This window comes from Falco biarmicus, chromosome 8 (genome assembly GCF_023638135.1).
Source record: "Falco biarmicus isolate bFalBia1 chromosome 8, bFalBia1.pri, whole genome shotgun sequence".
NCBI classification, from domain to species: domain Eukaryota; kingdom Metazoa; phylum Chordata; class Aves; order Falconiformes; family Falconidae; genus Falco; species Falco biarmicus.
The window spans coordinates 14,320,557-14,344,254 of NC_079295.1; the positions used below are offsets into that span (position 1 = coordinate 14,320,557).

Consider the following 23,698-nt stretch of genomic DNA (forward strand, 5'->3'; position numbering starts at 1 on the left):
TGTTGAACTTGTTCCTGCAATCACTAGTCCATTTCTAAAGACAAGTTAAATTTCCAAAATGTGCACTGAGGGACTGTGCTATAACTGCCCTCACGGCCAAATATTCTACCCAAAAACCTTCAGAAAGCTGCAGGGCAGTAATACCGCACCACAGTTTTCTCTTCCTCAGCCAGCTCTACTAATTTTGGAGATTTTTACTGTTTTCTTACTTGCTTGGTCTCTGTGTGGTTCCAGGAGTTCTCCTTAAGTTCAGAGCTAATGTATCAATGCAAAGTCACACGAAATCATTTCAGGTTTTTGTTGGCTTTTTCTAGCTCTTCATGTTACAGTTTTTGCATGCCCTGGCTTACGTCCACCAACAACACATTCTTCACCGTGATCTGAAACCCCAGAACTTGCTCATCAGTTGCCTTGGTGAGCTCAAATTAGCTGACTTTGGTGAGTCACAGTTTGGATACTGCTAATATATCTGCTCAGACCAAAGCTTTAGCATGCATATAGATCTGTATCCACAGCCAATTAAGGCACAGAAGCATAACCTCTTACTGAACTTCAGGAAACTATTTCTGTGGTCAGTCCAGCCTTTCTTGCATTTATAGCGATACGTGCAGGGAGCAACCTCATTTAAGTCAGAGCAATTACTGCTACATAAAACTGGTTCCAGAGAATTGATAATCAACCCCTCTATGTTCAGAAAATGTAACATGTAGAGTACACATAATGTGCTGAAACAAAAGGCTTTTTTGGCATTAGTTTGGGATGGCTGCTTCAGTCACAAATGGTAAAGCCCTGCAAAACACAATATTGTTTTATCTGATCTGCCCCAGCGATATTCCAGACACACTTTCTTTGTCAATTGCTTGTAAACTGTATTGGGATGCTTGTGTTTAAAGATCGAAGAGTAAATAATGTCCTGTTTCAAATTACTATCATCTATGCACTATACAGATAGAAGGACTGTCCTAATACAGCAATCTTTTTTATTTGCAGGCCTTGCTCATACCAAGTCCATCCCCAGACAGATGTACTCCTCTCTGGTGCTGTCCTCCTGACGTGTTGCTTGGTGCTACAGACTATTCTTCTGATCTAGATAGTACTGGTACTGACCAATTTCAAAGCATCTGGGGTCCATTGGGAAAAATCATCTTTATGTGATTAAATTAAGTCACTGTAAACATTAACACCTGTGAGCAGAAAATGGGTGAGCAGTGGGGAGTTTTGTTCTGTTTTGTTTTGTTTTGCCACTGGGTTCATAGAAGTTTTTGGGAATGATGCCACTACATCTCATCTATGGATTTATATAAGCCTCATCTGATAATTTTTATGAGATGTGTACATCTCATTTGGTAACATTTATGAAGCATTTTCAGGTCTTGCAACGAACACCTTCACTTAATGCACATACTGTTTTGTGTCTATGTGGTCAGCAGAGTCAGCAGTAGCTCTCTACAGCAATGGCTTTGTGAAGAAACAATGGATCCACAACTGCACCAACAATTAACTTTGGCCTTGATGACAAAACATGGCATTAAAGGGTTTCTGAATGGGTCTGGAGGTAGAAAGGTGTCTGAGATTTTCATTATTTCTGTGATACTTTGTCCTTCTTCTCAAAGAACCTATCTCAGATGTACTCTGCATTTCATACAGGAGAAAGGCTGTGTTCTGTTAAAGTCTTGTTACCTTGCAAGCTCTATCCCATAATCTTAATGTGGCTGGGAATCACAGGAAACAAGGCACACGTTTGCCGAGCTGAAGGGATAGGGGTGTCTGAGAGCAGGCAGAAAGCAGGAGAGGATGAGGGCTTCACAGGGGTCCCACTGGTCCTTTTGGGCTGGTCTTGATGTGTAGCTGGGCCCTAGGGTTCATCTGCCTTCTGCGCCAGCCTGAGCCCACTGCCACCAACAGCGTCCAGACTTACGGATAACACGCAGCTCATGGAGTTGCAGGACAACACCCTCATTCTGGGCAATTTTACATCACTAGATTGTATTGCTGCTTCACCCTTTCTTCAAACCAGTTATTTCTGCCTGTGCCTGTCACACCGGGACTTTTCTTAACTGTTGTACTGGGAAAGGGTGGGAGTGCAGGAGGCTGCAGGAAGAGGGCTAAGTTTGCAAACAGCAAAGCTCCAAGCCTTCTCAGGCTGTATACCCCTCCAGAGATACGTGGCTTATCGGAGGCTGTGATGGCCTAAGTCTGGAGGGCTGTTCAGGGAAAAGGCAGTTTTTAGTTTGTTCACCTCCGTAGGCCTGCTGCTAATTTAATTGCTTTAAGATTTCTCCAAGGAGGAAGACCTTGCTAAATTCTAATGGCTTCCAGCTGCTAAGCCAATCTAAACAGTCCTGTCTTCTTTCCCCACTACCTGTCACCTCTCCCCTCCAGACAGTCTCTCAGGAATGTCTGCTGAGTTTGAAGATGATGCCTGCCTAGCAGATTGGAGGGTTTGTATTAGGCAGATGCTGGTATAAGCCTGTTTGTTTTTTCCTGATAGCTGAGCCCTGTCCAAAGCCCTGGCTATGCACAGAAAGCCTGCTATTTCTGGCTGTGCAAAACCAACATGCCCACTACGTAACTCTGCTCTAGTATAATGAATAGCAACACAGGAGTGGTATACAAAGATCCCATCCGGCACTCTGACCAGCTCGCACAGCACAGTACTCCCAGTCCCACTGCACTACATTCACACTATAGGCATCTTTGTTATAACACCTCCTTATAATAACAACATTCAAAGTGTTTCCCTAAAGAAAGATGTCATGCTGAGAGAATAGAGAGTACTTCAGTAAGCTCTATTCAGGAACTTCCTCTAACAAGAGCCATTTATTATCTTGATGTACACTGCATTTAAGTTCAATTTTTGTCTATTAGGAAATAATGTGAATTCACACAGATGTTACTTGTCTATTGGGAAGAAAGGGAAAAAAAACCCTGTGTCTTTTGGATGCTGCAATTTACATGAAGGCAGGTCAGAATGCCCTTGGTAATGGCATGAGACAGTGGGTGTTAAAGCCATTGGTTTAAAGAAACCAATTATAACAAAATAAAACATTATGGCAATTCATGCATAGTGTGCTTGAGCAGCAATACTGTCAGTGGGAGGCACATGGGAAGTGAATGAGGCCTTGAATAGATGAAGAAAGAGATATAGAAGGAGATTCTTGCTCTTGGACTAACTAGAAAAGCTGCTTTAATCTCTCTGTATCTTTTTTCTCTCTTTCTCCCTCACTATCTCTTCAGGACTTTAGAAGATTCAATTAAGGGATTTCAGGGAGACTTAATGTTTCAGGGAGATCACACTGCATATCAGAATGACTTTTTTTAAAAAAAAAACACCAAGTGCTTTATGCACGTGCTGCACTAGTAGCTGCTAACATCATGAGTGCCTTAAGTAATTTCTTCTTTTCAGTCAGGCTTTCCTTGTCTGATCTTCTATTAAAAAAAATAAAAATCTTCCCAGACAGATTCATGTTGAATAGGAGTTCCCATGCAGTCATTTAACGTGGGCCTGCCAGGCCCACTACAGCCTTCTCCCCAGTCTGGTTCACGTTGCCCTGTTATGCCAAACTGGGAGATACAGGCTAAGGGCTTCACTGTACAGGTGAAGAACAAGAGAAAGGATATATTTCTGGTTAAATATAAAATTGCAATCTCCCAATGCCAGAAAAACTGTGGAGAGGGAACTCTGGGATGCTGCAGAGATATCTTAGATCGTAATCCTGATGAAATTGTCTCTCTACTGTGTGATGCAGCACTGCAGACTGAGGAGTAAGTGCAGTGTTCAAACCTGCCCCAGGGATTGTAGGCAGATGCAACCATGCTGTCTGAGCCGGCTCTGTTTATGGTCAGTAAATACCCCTGTAATTAGTTATACCTCTCCTATTACTTTAGCAGTCACTGTCTTGATTCATGTGCATATCTGGCACATGGTGAAACATCATGTCTAGGCCTTTTCCTGAGAGACCCCTCCTGCCCTAGCTCTTCTCATGGCTTCTATATGGGGCCGAGTCCCTTTGAGAAACTTGTAGACTGGAAGGAATAAGAGGACCTCAGGAATTAAATCAGAGGGGTAAGAAGGAAAAGGGGAAAAACAAACCAACAATAGCTCAAAATCTTTAGAAATATTTAAAAGTAGATGGTTTTGAATCATCCTCATTAACAGAAGGATCCTCATAATGCTGTCAGAGCAGTAACTGTAAATCCCATATCTCAGAAGGAAAAGTTAAAGCCTCTACTGAAAGGCTAATATGATGACTAGTACTAGCTTCCAAAGTCCTGCTTTAACACATAGACAAAAATACGTGGGAAAAGAGGGGGGTGTCCAGTCAGTTGTTCTAGCTGCTACTTCTGGACCTTTTTTTTTTTTTTAAAGAAAAGCATATTTCATCTGGAAACAGAGATAGAAACAGTGATAATTGCCACTAATCTATCAATACAGTATCAAGCAGCCATTAAAGGCAGCTGGTCAGCCAGGTCTCACTACAGGAAACAAAAGGCCCTTCCTTTCTGGCAGTTGTGGTTGCTCTGACTGATTTGTCTTTATTAGAGGCGCTGGGGTTTAAAGGCTTCCAGAGATAATGGGAATAAACCAGGAATTCAAAAGAGAGCTCTACCAGAAGGTGCACTTGTAACAACCCACCAGTCATTCCTCTCCTCAAACTGACAGCTTCCCTATTGCTGAAAAGGCTGCTTCATTAGACTTGAATTTTTGAACTCCTTGCTCATGAGTAATCCTTAGGAAATGCTAGCTGAATCTAGGAAAAAAGTTTCTGCTGTTGGCAGTCTAATCCTAGCATTTCTAGCTAGGGTATCAGAACCCAAACTGCAGGTGAATGTCAGGATCATTTGCTCCAAAAACATATAGAGCTGATTCTCTTCTCCCCACAGCTCAAGAGAACCTAAATTGCTTTGACCATACACAGTTAAACTTGTGCAATGGAATCAGTGGATTACAGCAGCCCCTGTGGTTGCAAAATAGGGTGAGCCACTGGGTACATCAGCTGTGAAAACAAGAGCATTGGTATGACACTGGTCTCAGTAGAATCAATCTGTGGGCTCCAAAATAATATCTAGTGATGTGGTAGTGCTATGAAACACAAAAAATCTATGTTACAAAAGCTTTGGGTGAAGTTTCATGATGCCTGGACTCTGTAAGAGCATATTAGACAAACAAGGAGCTAAACTTACAAAACCCAAGGTTAGGGTACAGGAAACTAAGGGAAAGTGCAGCAGAGATGTTTGTGAAAAGAGCGTTAGATGTGGATCTGCAAACAGGTTTGGCATCACCTGTTGTGCAAGGATGACCAAAATGGATACTGCAGATGAGCTGCATGTCAGGCTTTCAACTGACCACAGCCAGGTAGGAAAAGCATCTACGGTATTGCAAAAACAAGGTGCAAGGTATAACACAGCAGTACAGATGACCAGAAGAGATTACCAGTTGTTGCTCAGCAAGTGAAAATAATACTTTCAGAGCCTGTTAGACAAAGCTTAAAGGACTCAAATTTGCTATAACCAAAACTTGAAAACTTGGGATGGGGCTTAGTGAAAAGGTGGGAAACCTAAGAGAGGTTTGGAGGAAAAAGAAATACTAAATGAGCAGTTTTACACCATACAAGAAGAGGTGGAAATACTTGCAAATAGGTAAGTCTACCCTGACCACAACTATCTCATTATTTTTGTCAGGAGGACTAATCCACCTTAATAAAATTAAGCACTTTTTGCAGGGTTTAGTGGGGGTTTTTTTAAGCTGTCTGGTTTGCTTTGGCGCAAGTGCAGAGCAAGGGATGGCATAAAAATAAGAATACTTTAACTTCATGTTATCACTGAGCTCTTTATGCTAATGAAATCTTGCCTCCAGTTTTCCAGTGAAAAGCTAACTGCTTCTGAAGGAAAAACTGCTCTAGTGGTTAGTGCCTCTGGGTTCTTTCTGCATCTAACGTACCCTTCAAGTCAATATAGTGTGTAGTAGTTCCCTGTTTATCTTTTCTACGGTTACCACTCCAATTTTGCACCTTTTTCCTCACAGAAAACAACCAAATAGTCCACAGGCTTCGGCCACGACCATCTTTTTAGATGGGTTTGTAACAGCATAAATTGAAAGAGACCTGGAACAAATTGTTTGGTGCTGGAAAAAAAGATGGTGCTTAGTGGGCACCATCTGTCTTGCTGGTGAAGAGTGGGGCTTTTTTTTTAGTGGATGGTGCTGATGAGAAAAAGGAGATGGGAACAGACTTGTATGTTCTTTGCTCTGTTTTTTTCTAAAATACTGGAGGGATGTGAATGTGAGCTATCTCTGGTCCTGCTCCCATCCTATTTGACTTGTCACCTTTCTCATTCAAGTGTTCCAATCTGTAGGACTTGGATGAGATTACTGATACTACATACAACTTGCGATAAGGGACAGCTGCAAGTGCTTAGAACAGTGCTACCAAACCAAGGGTGTACGATGGCCCTTCCCAAAGGAAACCTTCCTGACTTCCCACAATCAGTAGGGTTTTTTATGATACTACATCCTGCCTACCATCATACTGTAGAGGAATATTAGTGTTTGCTGAATCCTGTATTCATCTACATATATACAGACACCCCATGTCCTGATATGAGGTAGGTATATAATACCTACGTATCATGCTGGTAGTTTTCAGACTTGAGCTGCAATATATACAGGGTTTACCGCTGACATCAGGATTTCTGCATTTATAAATCAGGACTTCTAAGTTTCCATTCCAGCAATTATCTCTCTTCCTCTCTCTGTCCATCCCAACAAACGTATTCTATATGTCATGTACGTGAATGACTTAATACTTTGGGTTTCTTTCAGGAGTGCAGGATGTATATTTTTGAAATGATCCAGGGCCAGCTCATATTTGTGGGAACGTCTGGTGCTTATGAACAGTTGGTGAAGATCTGGGTGGTGAGTAAAATACGCCATTTCAGGGAGAGAAAAAGAATCTGTTGCTCCAGCCCTCTACTTAATTTTGAAGTCCCAAGTGTAAGTCCTGTGAATAGCAGAAATAATTTGGTCCAATCTGCCAAGTTCATAGCAGACTTTGTAACCCATTTTATATGTGGCAACTTTCTCACAGACACAGGAGTAAATCAAATTACTTTCCTTTGATGTTTGTCATCTCATCAAAAATTTAAAGCCAATTAAAGTGACATCAAATTGAAGAAGGCATAAAAGGTGTGCAGGTACTGCAAATTCTATTCCTCTTGTTAAATCCTTTACTTACTATAGGATACAGCACACCATATTCTCACAAAGGAGCTCTAATACTGCTCTTGAACTACCTTGAAAGTGGCAAGGCCCTGAGGTTTTTCAGAGATTCTTCTTCATTTTAACTTGGAACATTTTGTATCATCCAGTTTATGGTGCAGCCCTAGAGACTGCTTTGGCATAACGGAAAGTGTGAAATTACTTTATAAAGGCAGCAGTGTGTGAGGGCAGACATATTCAGGAGCCTCTTAAGCCATTTTTCCTGCTGGGGAAGCTGAAACACAGAGACACGTCCTTAGTGTGGCTTGGTAGAATTAAGGCAGTTACCAGCACTAGTGGATCCTGTACTTTCCTGACTGCTTGTTGCTGACCCTGTTACTGACTTGACAGGAAGGTCAACCTATAGATTCCTGTTGGGTTTTGCTGTAGGCGTCTGCCCCTTCACATCTCCTCCCAGGGATTCACTCTCCTGCATAGTGTTTCCCAAAGGTGGTTTTCAAAGGAGAAAGTACAGGAAACTGACATGTGGAAAGTCAGGACAAAGGACTTCATAGCTTCAAGTCTGTTCGGTCAGATTTTTTCCTTCTTAATTCCCTCATCCAGAAACACTCCTGCCTGGTAGGGTTTCCTCTCTGCTTTTAGCTAGAATGTGATAAGTCAGACAAGTGGGTCCAGTTCTTAGTCTTGAGTTCAGTCCATTTAATTGTGCTGGATTTCTTCTTAGAGAGTGAAAAAAAGAATTATTGAGAAGAGAAAAAAAAAATAAAATCCATATTTGGCCAATTAACAGGGTTCAAAGCCAGGGCAGGGCCCAGTTTCCTAGAGTGCGAATGAAGGGTATCCTTCCACTCACGGCTCTGAAATCTCTGGATACATTTCCTGTGGTTTTGCAGTTGGAGGGTTATAGCCCCATCGTCATTTCTCTAGTATTATAACTAATACCATGATTAATAGGATTTGTGCTATAGAAGGAAAAAAAAAAACCTTATTTAAAAATCATGAGGAAGCTTTAAGAGCCATGAAATAATTAGTGCCTTTCACAGAAGGTTTTATGTTATTATACAGCCTGGAATGAGGCTCTGTTAGGCCAAGATTTCAAAGCTCCTTAGAGGCTTTCGATGCCTAACTTGAGGTATTTTGCCAAGTGTGAGGTTCAGAACGGGGATTCCTACCGTTTTCTAATAGCCAGCTCCTTTCATGTACTAATAATAGAGGCACCCTGCACTAGTTTAGAGACTTTCTGCATTTGTGTGCATGAGACTTTATCACCCAGCATGCTTATCTCCACGTAGGACTGTTGGTTCAAACACCATATAGCTATATGGCTGGAAAATCCTCATTCTGCGAGATGTGTTTGTCCTGTTGAATCATCAGGACGGACTGACTGTCATTTTACCAACATTTCTCCTACAGGCAAGTACCACCTTAAGTAGCCTTTATCCCCCATCTCTATCCCTGGCTTCTCATTCCTGCTCCTGTGTCATCTCTCACATGTGGGGCTACATGAATTGGGGAACCTATAACTTGGTTTTCTCCCTGGGTTACTCTAAATGAGAACAGTTTATTTACCCAGTTCATCATCAGGCTGCACAAACAGTAGCAGGACCAAATGGGAAGGGGACAAAGAGGAAAGAGCTACTTAGGCCGACGGTGCTAGTTATGGAAGTATTATGTGGGGGGCGGGGGGAAATCACTGCCCTATTATCTTGGAAACTCAAACATAGCATCTTGTCTGAAGAAAAGACTCAGAAAATATAAATATAAATCCATATTCATATAGCATTCAGTGACTGGTGCTCTAAATGCTTTCACACCTAAACTCGGCAAACTTTACGCATTTACTGAAAACCTTACATAGCAAACTACAAGCATGCACAAATACCTTTTTTCTTAAATTCTTCACCAAGGAGAGGCAGAGCGCTGAGCTGACCCTGGACAGTATGATTTTACTATGTACTGAACTTTCCCAGCTCCCTCTGATGCTTTTAAGACTGATGTCCCATGGCTCACAAGAAGCTTTGAAGAATGAGGGCCCAGATGGGCAGGGATGGCACTTCAGAACACACCCCTGGGTTTTCAATGCAGAATAAATCTCTAAAATAGGGGCTTTGCTATGGGTTCCTGGAAAGCTAACAGGGTAGAAAAAGACAGCAAACTCTGGAGTCAGGTTCAGATTCCAGCTCTCTCTTTCCTTGCTTGGACAGCTTGCTTTGGGCAGACCTGCCCTATTTATGTGATACACACACCAGTCAAGGATGCATCCTCATCCAGAACTGTCAAAATAGCGTGAGCCTCCTTCCAACATCCTCACATGGCTGAATGCTGCAAGACACCTTCTCTTTGGGGAGCTTTCAAGCTTCCAAGGCTGATTTGGGGCAGCTTCCAAGACTGATTTTACAGTTGAGCAGAGACAGGGGCCCTGTCCCTTAGTCTGTGCTGTGGCAGGCTGAATCCATGAGCAGTCTGGAAACACAGGGCACAGCAAACTACCCTAGCTTGCCTCCTCCCACAGATCACCATGCTAATATGTGCCAGCCATGAGATACAGTCCTTGCTTGTAGCGGTCTTCTCCAGGTAGCTGTAATTGCCCTCACAGCTGTTTCCCAACTGTGAGAAAAGCAATCAGCTACCAGATGCATAACAACTACAACAACAAGGCTTTATATTTCTTCCTTCTTTAATGTATGTTTTTACTAATTCCTGATTTCTTGCAATTTTATCACAAATTTCTTTGGAGCCAAGTTCCCCATATCATATATCTCAGCATTTATTTTAAGGATGTCTATCATATGCAAAATGTAATTAATATGAGACAAATCTAATGTTGGAGAAAAAGCGAATAAAAAACCCTGACATTTTTCATGTTAAAAAGTCACCGTTTTTTAAGGAAATCTGATTATTTTGCGTGTTGCCTGGATGATAAGCTTTGAATGCTTGAAGTTAGCAGTATCATATCACATGCTGTGAACTCTTCTTAAATATGTGGCTTTACCTCTTTAGCACAACTCATCCATATCAATAGGCACAAGGCACTTTGCTCGGGGTAACTAATAATAACACTAGACATCCACAACCGCAAGTGGCACAGAAATCCAGATATGCTTGATCTCACACATTTCAGCAACTAAAATGAGGTTGGAGGACGTTTTACTGGCCCAGGCTTTGCTCAGTGAGGACCTACTTCTGAAGCCCAGAATTCACAATAACTTCACAGCCAAAGACACTGCTGAAGCCCTGGACCTTTGAGGATGAGACACTGAACTGCTTTCTAGCACCCACCAGTAGACCTGTCTGCCAGCTTTTCTTTTTCACCTCAGAACAGCAGGGTTTTCTGTCACAGCTCACAGCCTCTGCTGCTGCTGAGTGTATCGGCTGCTGCCAGCACAAGTGGGCAGAATAAGTCCCCAGTTACTCTGGCGCAGGAGGACACCTTCAGCAGTGAAAGGGGCTTAACAATGTGACCCCTGCACTGGCAAACACATGCAGGAGTGGCACCTGGCAGTGAAGCTGCATACACTTCCACTGATGTTCCCAGCAGCAGCAACATTCAGTCTCAGCAGGACCCTTTCTGCTAGAAAATCAAGTGCTAAAACGTCAGTGTGCTTTACGCACAGTGGTAAATCCAGCACCAGCCAGGGCAGTGTGAATCTGTGCCGGTCTACAGTAAAGCCTAGTCTCTCTCCATTGAGACCAGTTCCCCCAGCTTCATACCAAGGCAGAGGACTGGCAGAAGGAGGATATTGCTCTTCTCACTCTCTTTCTTATTTTTCACAGTTATTGGGCGTCCTAACTGAGGACACCCGGCTAGGACTTTCCAGGCTTCCCAACTATAACCCTGGTAGGATTTTACTCACAAGAATGCCAACTTTTTCTCTAAGCCACTAGCCGCTCAATTTTGGGGTCAGTAATTCTCATTATGAAAAATCCTGTGCTTCAGTGTTACTAAATCCCTTGAGCTACCTAATGATAGTGGTATTGTAGGACCTACAACAACACTGGGATTGGCCTAGTATAGAAGCAAAGGTACATGCGTAGCACACTGAGTGCTGGGTATGTTAGGCTGATGGAAGATTTCATTGCTGCAAGTGCTGACAATGTAGTTAGTCTCCACTCCTCTGTGCAAAGGACCAACATCCCCTGGTTTAGACTGGAAAAGCTGACAGGTACCTAGAGACACAGTTTATCTGAACCCTCCTTATTTTTATGGAGATTGGTTTGGGGACCTTTAAACCTCAGTTTGAAAGGTCACTGTCCCTGATTTTTATGTGGGCAAGGTGAGAAATCTGTGTGATTTATAAAGCTGGCTTCTTTTATTTCCACATGGGCTGGTAGAGAAGTCTGTGTCCTGGACTTCAAAGGGCCAGTTGTCTCTTATTTTGATGTGGGCAGGTTGAGAAGTATGCTTTGAAAAGCCAGCTCAGTCACTCTCCCTCTCCCTCTCTCTCCCCATTTCTCTCTTTCTCTTTTTGTTTAATGTTTTCTCTTGGGAAAATATATTCAAGTGTCAGTGAGGGGGAAATGATGAGCACGGATTCTCAGCCTCTCAGCAGGATCATTCTGTAAGATAAATATAAAAGTGAAATATTAAAAACCCTAGAATGTGAATTCCACCCATCTACAGTCTAGCCATTCTCTCTCACTTGTACCCTAAGAGAGTGGGGGGGGGGGGGGGGGGGGGGGGGGAGCCTGTCTATCTGGAAGGGGGGAAAAGAGCAGGGGGGAGAGGAGGAGGGAGAAGACGTGCTTTGAGCAAGAGGTTTACAGGTTTAGTAGAGCATAGTAACATCTTTTCAAAGAAGTGGGTGTTGCTCTGTGACCCAATCCAAGATGCCCCTCCTTTGATTCTGGTGCATGAACACTAAACAGCCCCCATTTTCACATGGTAGCCACGATTGGCTGAACAATAACCTGGTCTCAGTCTAAAGGACTGGAATCCTTCACACAATTAGCTGAGACACATTAATCAAACCAGCGTGAAATGGGAATGTGTCGCAGTCCACAGCAAGTTTAATTTGGATAGGGAGCAAGCACAGAGCAGACAGCTGGAGGAAGCACTTTCCTCTCTAAGTTGTTGAAGGCTTGGCTGGGTAGTCTACAAGTTTGGAATGGTAGTCTGGGAGGAAGTGTATGGGACAATGCTCGTGTATGGGACAAACTGATCACAAAGAATTTTTTTATGCCAGTCATCTGCTCATACAAGGCCAAAAACTCTCAGCAATTATGATAGGTATCCTGATGCTATATAGAGTGACAATCTAAAAGTGCAAGTGTTAAGGCTATGCTAGCAAAGACGCTAGCAAAGACACTAGCACAGACAAAAGAGGATGTGTGAGTGCCCAGAACTGCCTGAGCACTGGCTCCTGCTTAGCTCTAGTTTGTCTGAGCAGCCGTGTTGTCTCCTGCAGCTGGGGAGGACGCCAGTGGCAGGGCTGGGAGGGAGAGGACAGGCACTTAGGCAGCATGGAAATAGTTCCAGTAAAGACCAGTCTAGTCATCATAAGCAGTTTTCAACTCTGAGTTGCTTTCAGGCTTCATAGATTTTCCCTAATGGACTCCAGTGGGGCAGAATTGACCTGTGCCATGCTGTGATCCTGTGATGCTGGTGCCTTTTGCGGCTGGAGGAGACAGAAATGCAGGAATTAGAGGACACCTTCCTGTGGGAACATTCCGCCATGCAAGCAAACGTATGGGAGAGGGGTGCTGAGCCAGTGTTTGGGGCAGTAGCTGTGCCAGCTTGAGATGCAACATCCCTTTCCCCTCCTCAGAGCCTGCCTAAGGGCCTTCAAGCTGCTCCAGCAACATACTGGAACCAAGCACTTGGCTCACACCTGGATTATACAAACCAGTCTGGATAGAAGAAAGTTAGTGATATAAAGGTGGGACTATTTGCCCTAGTCATGAACTAAATCAAATCAGTTTTGGATAGGGCTGCTGGTAAGAAGGCAAATTAGTCTCTTTGTTTAAAGATATTTGCCATTCACATGCTCCTGTGCATCTCCCCTCTCTTCCCTGAAGCACAAGTGTTGTTTCACCCCTCAGGACACGCTCAGCCCGAGTGGAAGCTGTGGAGTCTGCCTGAGAGAAATGCTTCTCTCTTGAGGTTATTTTCAGCCCAGTTGTGTGAATCTGAGTGCCTGGGATGGTTCAGATAAGCAAACAAACTTTGGAGCACTTCCCCAAATCTGATGGCTTGAATGCTTTTAGCTAGTCCTATTGATGTTTGCAGGGAGTGCAGGCAGCGAACAAACAAACAGGTTCCTGCCCGAGGCAAGGAACGAACACGGGCAAAACAAAGCACTGAGGTGTGATCCTATTCTCATTGAAGTTGATGGCAAAACTCCCACTGGATTCAGCAGTGTAGGCTCAGCCCCAGACTGAGGTTGTTACTGGAAGGGTTCCTGGGCCAGGTGGGTTAGTAGGAATCTTTGAAATGAAAGCTGGAAACCTTTAGATGTTTTCCTGTCACTACTGTGGGCTTGAGCACATCCAGCTGCAGAGCCTGAAGAGGAGATACAGCATGGGCCGTGGGGTCTGTGAGCCAGGCACACACAGAGCAGCTGGAGGAAGAGCAGCTCTCCTGCCCCCTCTGTGGGCACCTGGCAAGGGATGAAACATGCAAAGGAGTATTTGACCACCCTATGCCCCTGTGCCTTCTTGCACAAAGAAGTTCAGAAATGGGCCTCATGCCCATTGCCTACAGTTTGCCAGAATCTCAACCTGTGCCTGATCCCAGGTGAACGGGAAGGATGGGTGAGCAACGCTTCCATGGCCAACCCTACAGCTTGTCATCTCGCCCCCTCTCTGCAGGAGACACACTTGGTATAGAGAATTAGACGCAGCTGTGGGGCATGGAAGCATGGGTTTACCACAGCCATGGCTTGAGAACCAGATCCTGCAGAACATGAGAGGCTGGGAGAGCTCCTGCCCCATGCCTCAGCGCACTCACGGGCCCTCTCCCTGGCTACCCGGGCTTAGGAGCCCTGCCCATAGCGGCAAGGCTTTGCCCTATGTTTGCTCATTTGTTCTGTTCCCCTCATTTTGCTTCCCCTGAAAGAGGCAGTTGTAGCTCTGTTAACACTATTTTTGAAAGCTCTCATGCTGTGTGAGCTCAAATCCTTGCATTAATGTACTGCTGTGTTCATTTCACTGCGCTGAAAAGCAGGGAGTTTAAATCCCCTCTAAACACCACTGGTGACACCAGAAGGCCAGTGTTTTGATCCAGCCCCATTAATGGTTACAAGTTTGAATCTAGACAGCTGGGGTCAAGGGCAGGAAAGGATTAGGAATCACAGCCCATGACATTAAGCTAGTGCTTTTGCCAAACTGGGAATACTGGAGCGCCCAAAGTACTGAGTTAGTTTTTCTTTCCTTTTTCTGAAATTCGGATTCCAAACAATGGGGAACAGTGCTTATTTGTTTATAACATGATGAACTCGCTATGGGTTAGCTTTACTCCTTGATTTATCGCACAGGGTGACTAAGGAAGTTTCCTATGCCACGTAGTCTCACTATAGCAGACACAAGTTTTACACTGGGCTGTTTCAGATGCAGCAATGACTTTTAAATTAAGCCTACTTTTTCACATATCTGCAGGCTTTGCTGTGCTGAATGAGATTTAGGAGCTTTCCACAGTCAACTTCTGCTCATTTCTAGTATGTGTTGCGTTCCCACAACGTCACCAGCAGATGGAGGCAACAAGCAGCAGGCTCTGAAACACAAACTTAAATGACATTTTGGAGACTGCAGATGAAGTCTGCACGCCGAGTGCTTTTTTTTTTTTTTTTTTTTATCTCACTTCTTATGCTGATGCTTCATTTAACAAATGGGATGGTTGGAAACTGAATTCTAAAACGATGAAATTTTTCTTGTCATAATAAACCGCATGTGGCTTTGATCCCAAACGGAAGAGCAACACTGCAACTAATGCACAATATATGCTGGCCAGGCTGTAGGGAAACTTCCTATCTGTTTGGCACTGGGCACGGGCTGCAGTTCTCAGCCTGCCACACAGACAAGAGCTCTGCTTCTGTCATGCAGCCACAGAGATTTCACTAATGAGAGAAATTTTCTCTGTGAGCCTGCAACCCCAGCACCTTCATCCAGCAGCACTTGGCATCCTCTTTCTCTCTCTTCATCAATTAGGAAAGTTTAACTTTTGTCCTCTGGCTTGCTTGCCTCATTATCAGTTCATTAGCCACTTCCACCTGGGTTTTCATATAGAAAGGTATTTCCTCATTAGCACACACTGCCTCGCATACCGGCAGAAAATAACAAACCCAAGTGCAACCTTTCAGATCTACTTGTATTGTTAAAAAAGCCAATCAGCCCTACACAATCCCATCATTTTATGTCTGTATCATCATTGTAAGACAATTAAATCAGTAGTTCATTCACTTTTTGGAATGATAGCCAAATATTTCTTATCTCTTACCTTTAAGGAGTAGCTCTTTACATTGTTTTACAATTTTAGATTGGTCTTAATCTTACAGTAAGGAAAATATTTACTGCTGTGTTCTTACCATGCTCGACACAATGGGGCCTCAGCACTCGCTAAGGGTTTGTCTATATGGGGTCAGTCAGGAGATTAATCTGAACTGATTTAAAGTGGATTAGTTAACTGCATTAAATCCTTGAGCAGAGACACACTGTTTTCTTACCCATATCTTCCATTTATAATCAAAGCTCTGTATACTCAAAGTGGCAAGTTTGGCAGTCCTCACTCAAGCAGAATTCTCCACTGAGAGATGTGTTTGGACAGGGACAGCAGTAGCTGGGTCACTGGCTCTTACACTACCCCTTGTAGATAATTATTAATCCCCATGTTATGTAAGTGATAAATTTAAGTCAAGAGGCTTGGTTGAGACAGCAAAAACTATAATTCAGGTATTCCTCCCAGTTCCCAGTAAGCAAGCTGCTATTTCTATCTGTAAATGTTAAGAAAATCCTATGTCCTCTTTGGAATGTTAATCCTGAAAGCGCACTCCACAAAAAGTGACATTTTACTTAGATATCACTGAAATATTTTTCCCTGCTGTTATCAACTGATCATGCATTTTTTAACTTTTATGTTAAACTCATTAAAGAATATTAATGTTAAAAGATTTCAGTAAAGTACAATATTTAAGTCATCTTGACATTTTTATTAAACATTAACGGAAATTGATATATTGTCACGGAATGTTTCAATCTCACAAATCAAAGTTTTCTGGCAGAAACAACATCTGAAAGTTTTTGGCCAGCCCTGTGAAGAGGTAAAAATTTCTACCTCATAGAAAAAAATCTTATGACTTTCCAAACCATTTTTAAAATTGTTTATCTTCTATTCTGCCTGGAAAATTTACATCTTTACTCAATATGGGCAATTTATTTCTACACTTTTATTACAGTCGAGGGGGTAAAATGAAGGAAAGAGGATCCAGAGAAAATGTTACTAGTGATCCAAGAGGAATGTTCTGCCAGAGTTAATCTCAGTGACTGATTTGGGAAGGGGCTATTCAAGTCACTAATACATAACTTCTATGTATTGCCGATAAGTCCAGTGCTCTGGCACCTGAACAGTTATGAGTCCCATCCCAATTATATTGCCATTTACTGCTTTAGTGATTACCTTAGTATTTGGTTGTAAAGGAACACTTCAGCTGTGAACTGTTACTTACCCTGTGATAGACAGGTTTAACGACCTGCTTGCCTAGCTTAATGGTAAAAAATTGTTGCTGGAAAGGTTAAATGCTGAAAAGTTCAGTCATTTGCACCTTTTCACATTGTCCGTGCATTGTCAGACAGAGTGACGGAGCCCCTGGGCCTGGCACTCTGGAACTGGCTACTCAGGTGAAGGCAGAGGGGACTCCTGCTTTGCCTGCAGCCAGCAGCTTCTGTCCCTGAATGATGTGACTGGTGCTTCCAGGCAGGCAGGGAGGGCAGATGCTCTCGGGCAGTGCAGCACAAGCCCCAGCTGAGCTTAGAGTCTACTGGCAACAGACCAGTGCCGCTTGCCTCCTGGTGGTCTGGCTGCCATGGGGAATGCTTGTCCAGGCTGGGCTAGGAGAGAGGTTGACACCATCCTTCCTGCTCTCCTTCCCATGGCTAGAGCACCGTTTGTCTCTGCTGTCTGAGATGGTGCGCAGGAAAATGTAACTGGGTAGAAATTACAGCCTTTCTGATGCAAGAAAATGTCTCTGTTGATCAGCTCTACAGGGAAATTTTCCAGGCTTAAGCTGTTCATTCATATCTAAGCCTGAGAAAGTTCATGCTTTGTAAGAAAACATTTGAGGAATGTATTCGTCTACATTTTCCACAATGTTCAGAAATGTGTACTTGAAAAATGGCAACACCACCACACCCTTCCCAAAACTGCAAACTCTGCAAAGTTCCAGTCTGGTAAGTACAAAGCCTGAGTGAAAATGGTTAACTTGATAACAAACTTAGTGAGGGATTGACAGCAAGAGCAGTGGGCAAGAAGAGAGTAGGACCCAAGCACCTTTGCTCCATCCCCAGTCTTTCTGCCAGATCCATGCAGAAAAGCCCCATGTGCCCACAGGGCAATACATGAAGCTCAGCAGCCCCCTGGTAAGGCAAGACAATTGCTGGGGATTCAGGCCCACAAACATCTTTCTGATTTCTTCATGTGAAGGCTTTAGGGACTGACACTGCTTTTATTGAAGTCAAAGCTAAGACTTGCACTGTAACAGGAGGCCCAAGGCCTATATTCACAGATGTATGACAGGAAAAGGTTACAGAACTGGAACAGCCTTATTAACACCAATGCTGGTACTCAAATCCTATAGGAATAATGTATATTTATAAATACTAAGATGACAGACTCTATAGGGCCCTTTGAAATTCTGAGTACTCGTTTTTTGTAAGGACTCAAAGAATGGGTTTTGGCTTGATTTTCATTTAAACCTGTGATTGCATATTACACTTTCTAGAACTGGTTGCTTCCAGGAGACCTCAGAGTCTCCGAGTCATCTGTGACAGGTAAGCTACCTATAACAGCAATGTCAAAATCGCCTCTGGGTTTATTTGTTTCTTTATGTAATGATTTAACTTGAAATGAGCTCTTCTGGCAAGCTCAGGAAGAGCAGGGTGGCTCTGTAGTAACAAGCAGATCTAACGTCAGTTAAGCAACTGATTTCAAGAGATTGCAGTGGAGGTAGGCACATAGTGGGTTTATTATTCTCAGAGGAGTAGTGATTATTCTCAGATAAGCAGTGATTCAATGACATTATGAGCAGCTTTCTGCAGGACACAGTTCAGTTCAGAAGGTCGTACTTTCCCAGGCCCCCTTGCCCAGACTGAAGACAGACTTTGCACTGTACCAATTTTTGTTTCTGGAAACAGACTGTAGGAATGTTGCTCAACAGCAGTAAGGAGGACATGCTAGGACAGCATTTTCACAAGACAATGAAATAATCTTGTGATTAGTTAGAAGGGGGAAAATCACATTCCTCAGTGGTCAAAAGCTATGACACTAGGGCCATGGTTACATACCTCGGCTTGACCAGACACACCAACACCACCCAATCACTCCCTAGTGTGCTAACAGAAGGAAGGATTTTTCAAGTATATGTACACACACATATACATAATGTATATATGTATCAGTGAAATAAATTTATAATCAGGCAAAGTGCCCTAACCTAGTTCAGAGAGTCATTAAAATCTAAACCCCCTCCCCCCTACTGATTTTGTGGCACACAACAGACTTTTTAGATAGGTAGGAAATTGCTAGACAGGATTTGTCCTGAGGACTGTGTTCATGCACAGATCAAGAATCAAATAGGCTTTGAGGACGTAACCACATTTTTCTCTGCTGCTGTTTATGATCTGTTCAGCTCATTGCTTGGGATCCAGCCCTGCTCAGAGTGAAGGGTGCTGCCCTTCAGAACTGGGTTTCCCAGACAAGTTTTCAGGAAAGCACAGGTTGCTGAAATGCCAGCTGTTGTCACACACATCTTCAGACACACAAAGCTCAGCATGTCCTAAACCCTGATAACGGGTCCTGGAACAGAACAAATCCTCTCTCAGCCTGAACAAAGAAATAACTATATTCCTTGCAATGCTTCTGTGTTGCACTTCTGCTTTTTGGCCATAATCCCTTGACAGGCCCCATCACAGCCTTATAACCAACAGGCTGGCCCCAGTGCCCCTGTGGCAGAGCTCTGGGCTGCATGTGGGTCAGCACCAACTCTGCACTACACAGTCCTTATGCTGGTACGGCTCAGCAGCTGCCTTGGCATGCTTGGTTCTTGAGAAGGAAAGAGCTGCTGCATACAGACCACTCAGCCATGAATCTCTTTGGCCAATTAAGAATCAAAGGGGAGCTCTGCACAGAGTATGGCCGCCACCAGGAAGCCTGAGCCATGGTGAGAAGCACTGAATCATGTTGCTGCTGCCCAGTGTGGGAGCCTGCGGCAGCAGGGACCAAAAGGGGCAGAGCCCCCAGTACAATCCTGCCATGGCAGGGGCAGCCTGTGGTGCAGCTCTAGCAAGCAGCCTCAAGCTGGATGCTCTGGCTCCCTAACCTGTCCCTGCTCCCCAAGGCGGAAGGGGCTCAAGCCATTTTGGTGGAGGTGAGAATTCAGAAGTTACCTACCACAGTGAGGCCAGATACCTTTTATAAATCTGTTTCTCAGGATATCTCTTTCTCTGCTTTTTTTTTTGTTTGTTTTTTTTTCTTTTGTTTTTTGTTAATATATTTTATCTCGTAAAAAAAAAACATGTCAGTATGTCAAATGTGCTTTGTAGGGAGGGGGAGGGCAAGGGCAGGGGGATTCCGGCACCTGATGTCACTTGGAGGGGAAGCACTGGTGGGGGCCAAGGGAGGAAGCACAACAGGCCCTGCTCCAATGAGCCTCCTGATGCTGCAACATCATCAGAACAAACAAACAAAGTAAAAGCTGTAAAACTAAACGACTATTTTTATTTGTTTCCCTGTTGGTTTGTTTTCTCTCTTCCACTTCCTTGTCCCCAGCTGTGTGTTCCTCTAGAAAGCAGCCACTTGGCACTGGTATTTGCTGGGCACAGAGCATGTGCGTATTACATGTAAGCACTCATCCTGAGAAACAGATTCATCTCCATGAATCTCCAACTCATTTTACAACCAGTTGCACTACTGGTACTAGGGTAGGAAAAGGAGAAATGGTAATTTCTTTAGTTTTTTAGTTTTGACCTTTGGTTGGCTCAGTGGGCCAGTCAGGTTATTTTGTGTACTTGCATTATCACTGTAAACTGGTAATACCAGCCTCTGATATTCCAGTTACAACATGTAAAACATAGTCTCTCCAGCAGCATTTTCCCTTTTACTTACAACACTCTTTTTACAAAATAAAAATTTATTTTCAAAATTCCTCTGAAAACATGAGTTAGAGCTGAAATCCTGGAAGCATATACTCCAGCATAATCAAACTCACATGGAAAAGCAAATGTCCTGGAAAGCTATATAGCTGGGGTGGGTTTATCCAGGTCCCCTGTGTCCCTCCAGCTATCTCTGCCTCAAGCTCTGAAAAGAGCTGGGTGAAGTTCTGGTTCCAGCTTTCTGTCTTGTGCTCATCTCCTATGCTATTTTTTCTCATGTTTTCCTAGGTTGAGCAGGGTGCCAGCAGTGGCTGATTTGGCCTCCAGGATGCTTACAGCCTTCCCCAGAGGCTGGATTTCTGCACAATATGTGCTTCTTCATGGCTTCTTCAGCCCTCTGCCTCCTCAGCTCTATGAGGTTCCTGCTGGAAAGTTAACTCTTGATTTCATTTCACCAAGAAAGAACTACTTCGCATGCTATTTATTATGAGTTTCTTCTGTACTTTGGAAGTCTCTGCCATTCACCCACATGTCTCTCTCTTTTCTTCCTGCCCTACCTCCCCAAACCCATATGCTGCGAAGTTTACATCCCACTGCAAATTTGACAGCTTGTTTTTCTGTTTTATTCCACTTGATCACAGTGTTAATACTAGAAGGAGACCTGGACGGGCTGCTGCTATGGCGCATTTACAAAGAGGAGGTGTATATGCTCTGACAGGTCGTTTCTCCCCCATTCTGTAACTCCAGGGGCCCCAAGCTTTCCCTTGGGTTGGCTCACACTGTGTGTTCAGCGTAACTCGCATGCTCATCCCTCCTGATGTCCTGAATTCCCAGCTGCTCAGCATGGTGCGCTAGCCCCAATTCCCTTGGACCGCTCCTCCTGCTCCCTTTTGATGTTCAGAGACAACAGCTGTTCCTTGTACCCTGTCGCACCAGTTCTCCCTCAGTTTTACTTGCTGTATTTTCTTCTTTCCTTGCTCCCTTCTTTTAAGCACACAGCTGCGTACACACAGATCTGCCTCTTCTGCCCTGAGCTGACAATAAACACAAGGGTCTCTCAAGCTACAGGTTCTGTTCCTCACTAGGAAAAGCTCCCTCCTATTGGGCAACAGGCCAGAAAGCCCTCACATTCCCCGCTGCTTCCTGGGCACCCACTACACTAGTTAGTTTGGTGGGGTTTTTTAAGACTGGGACAGTTAAGAAGCCTTCCTGGACTGTGTTGTCAAGCTATTTGAAAACCTAATTTCTGTCTCCTGCGACACATCCCAAGCGAAGGAGCAGCCAGCTAGCATCTCTCCCAAACCGCTGCCCTTCAGAAGGTGCTCTGTGTGTGTATGTGCATGAGTGAGAGACATCTGCATTCCTTTTCTGTTCACCCAGCCACAGAGCACAAATCTACTTTGACACTTTTAGAAAAATGAAAAGATGGAATCTCGCAGGAGCCTGCCTGTGCCGGGGGGGGAGGAGGGGAGCATGCACAGCAGGAGGGAAGTTGACTTTTCTTTATACATATAGGGTTTTTTCCATGCAGAGTTTAAATTATGCCTGATAAAAGGAGTTTCGTGGATGTTTCAGTTCTTTCAAACCCTCCTGGCTTCCTCCCAATTAAATGAGGTTTGTCAAAGCCACAGGGCTCTGCTGCTGCCGGAGAGGCGGACAAGCACTTCCCGCAGTGACATCTCCAATCCCCAAGGGAGAAGATGAAAGTGTCAGTGCCAAGACAGAGAGAGAGAGAGTGTGGAAAAAAACAGGTACAGAGACAGACAGTGTGAGAAAAAGGGAGAGAGTGAGGAGAAATAGAAGGAATGAGAAAACAGATTGGCATAATGTGTCAATCTCTCCAATTTGCTGCCACAGAGGGTATAGTTTCATTTCACCTGGGTTTATGCACCATCCCGTATTTATTATCCCCCATATTGCAGTGAGAAGTACCTTTTGGACAGGAAGCTGCATGGTGTTATCGTAACACCAAATGTGCTGGGAACAGAATCAAACTGCACAGGGCTGAAACAAGTACAGTATGATCATGCAAGACCGTATTCATGAGTGACTCATTAAGCCTGTAAAAATTAGGCAATTCTGAATAATTCCCCATGTAGCCATCCCTATTGCCATAATCACATAAGATATTTGTTCACTTGTGTCACTTCGGCACTACACTATTTTGGAATTTAACTGTTTGAAAATTCTCATTGCCATGATAACACACTGCAGATTTTAAATATATTTTGTTCCCACTTTGTTCTGGGGGATGCTGGCTATTAGTCCTCATCATCTGAAGGAGAAAGTTAGTGCAGAAGGGCAAAGAATGAACTGGAGATGAAAGGTGAAAGGAGGAGGGGCTTGATCCCAAGGTGTGTGAGAGAGTAAGAGGGGAAACAACATTTGAAAAAATAAAAGGCTCCTGCAAGAAATTATATTCTACTTTTATGAAATAATTGTATCTGTAACTGTCCTTTTTATAAGTTGCTATGACAAGCTGGAAGCTAGAGGATGTTTTCCAAAGGCCAGTTCCTGGGAAAAAATAATTGGAGAAATCAGTGTTTGGAAGATAAGTACCCCCCCAAACAGCATGTTTCTGATTACTGAGGGGAATGCTAATGGCTAGAGGCTGGGTGCTGCCCCTGGGGAGAGGGAGAGGGAGCACGGGGTTCTTTCCTTCCTGGCGGTCTGCTTCTTCAGAGGGGAACAGGCTGCTGTTGCTTACGCTCATCTGGATGGAAAGTGCTAGAAAAAATAGAACAGCCCATGCTGTAAGAGAGGAAGGCTGTCTGTCCCCTGAGTGCGGCTGGTCCACAGATGGGCCTCTCCTACGGCTGCTCGCTCATGTGCCTCTAGTTCTAGAAGGGGCTGCTAAAGCCCATATTCAAACCCCACCCATCATCCTGGTGCCTTAATTCTACACATGCCACCAGCAGCTCTGGATATAGCAACGGAGGAGAGGAGCGGGGAATTCTTCAGCTCCCCTCCACTGTGGCTAGTAGACTCAGGGGTTACGGTGACGGCCTTTTGTAAAATTGGAGCATTTGCTGCCCTTTTTCTGGGCTAAGACAATGCTGAGATTATTATCTTTGTGCAATGCAGCCCTGCACTACAGCAGCTCTGATAAAACTTCAGTCTAACCCTTTGGCACCTGCTAAAACAGAATGTTTTTTGTCCAATTAACCACTTCAGGAAGAAAGATGA

The 23,698-nt window shown here is 43.9% G+C and overlaps 1 protein-coding gene and 1 long non-coding RNA gene across 2 annotated transcripts in view; one reads left to right on the top strand and one right to left on the bottom strand.

Annotated features, from left to right (window-relative positions):
- CDK15 (cyclin dependent kinase 15) overlaps window positions 1-23,698 on the top strand; it is a 37,127-nt gene that overhangs the window by 10,723 nt on the left and 2,706 nt on the right. The window contains 9 exon segments of the mRNA XM_056349196.1: window positions 315-438; window positions 991-1,030; window positions 1,032-1,093; window positions 3,536-3,539; window positions 6,821-6,837; window positions 6,840-6,913; window positions 10,991-11,054; window positions 18,145-18,193; window positions 20,801-20,937. Of these exon segments, the coding sequence (XP_056205171.1) occupies window positions 315-438; window positions 991-1,030; window positions 1,032-1,093; window positions 3,536-3,539; window positions 6,821-6,837; window positions 6,840-6,913; window positions 10,991-11,054; window positions 18,145-18,193; window positions 20,801-20,937 (571 nt within the window).
- The window catches only part of LOC130153834 (uncharacterized), a 59,753-nt gene continuing 47,081 nt past the window's right edge, over window positions 11,027-23,698 (bottom strand). Inside the window, exon 4 of the long non-coding RNA XR_008823510.1 lies at window positions 11,027-11,773. This is a non-coding gene — a long non-coding RNA (uncharacterized LOC130153834). The remainder of the gene's footprint in view (window positions 11,774-23,698) is intronic.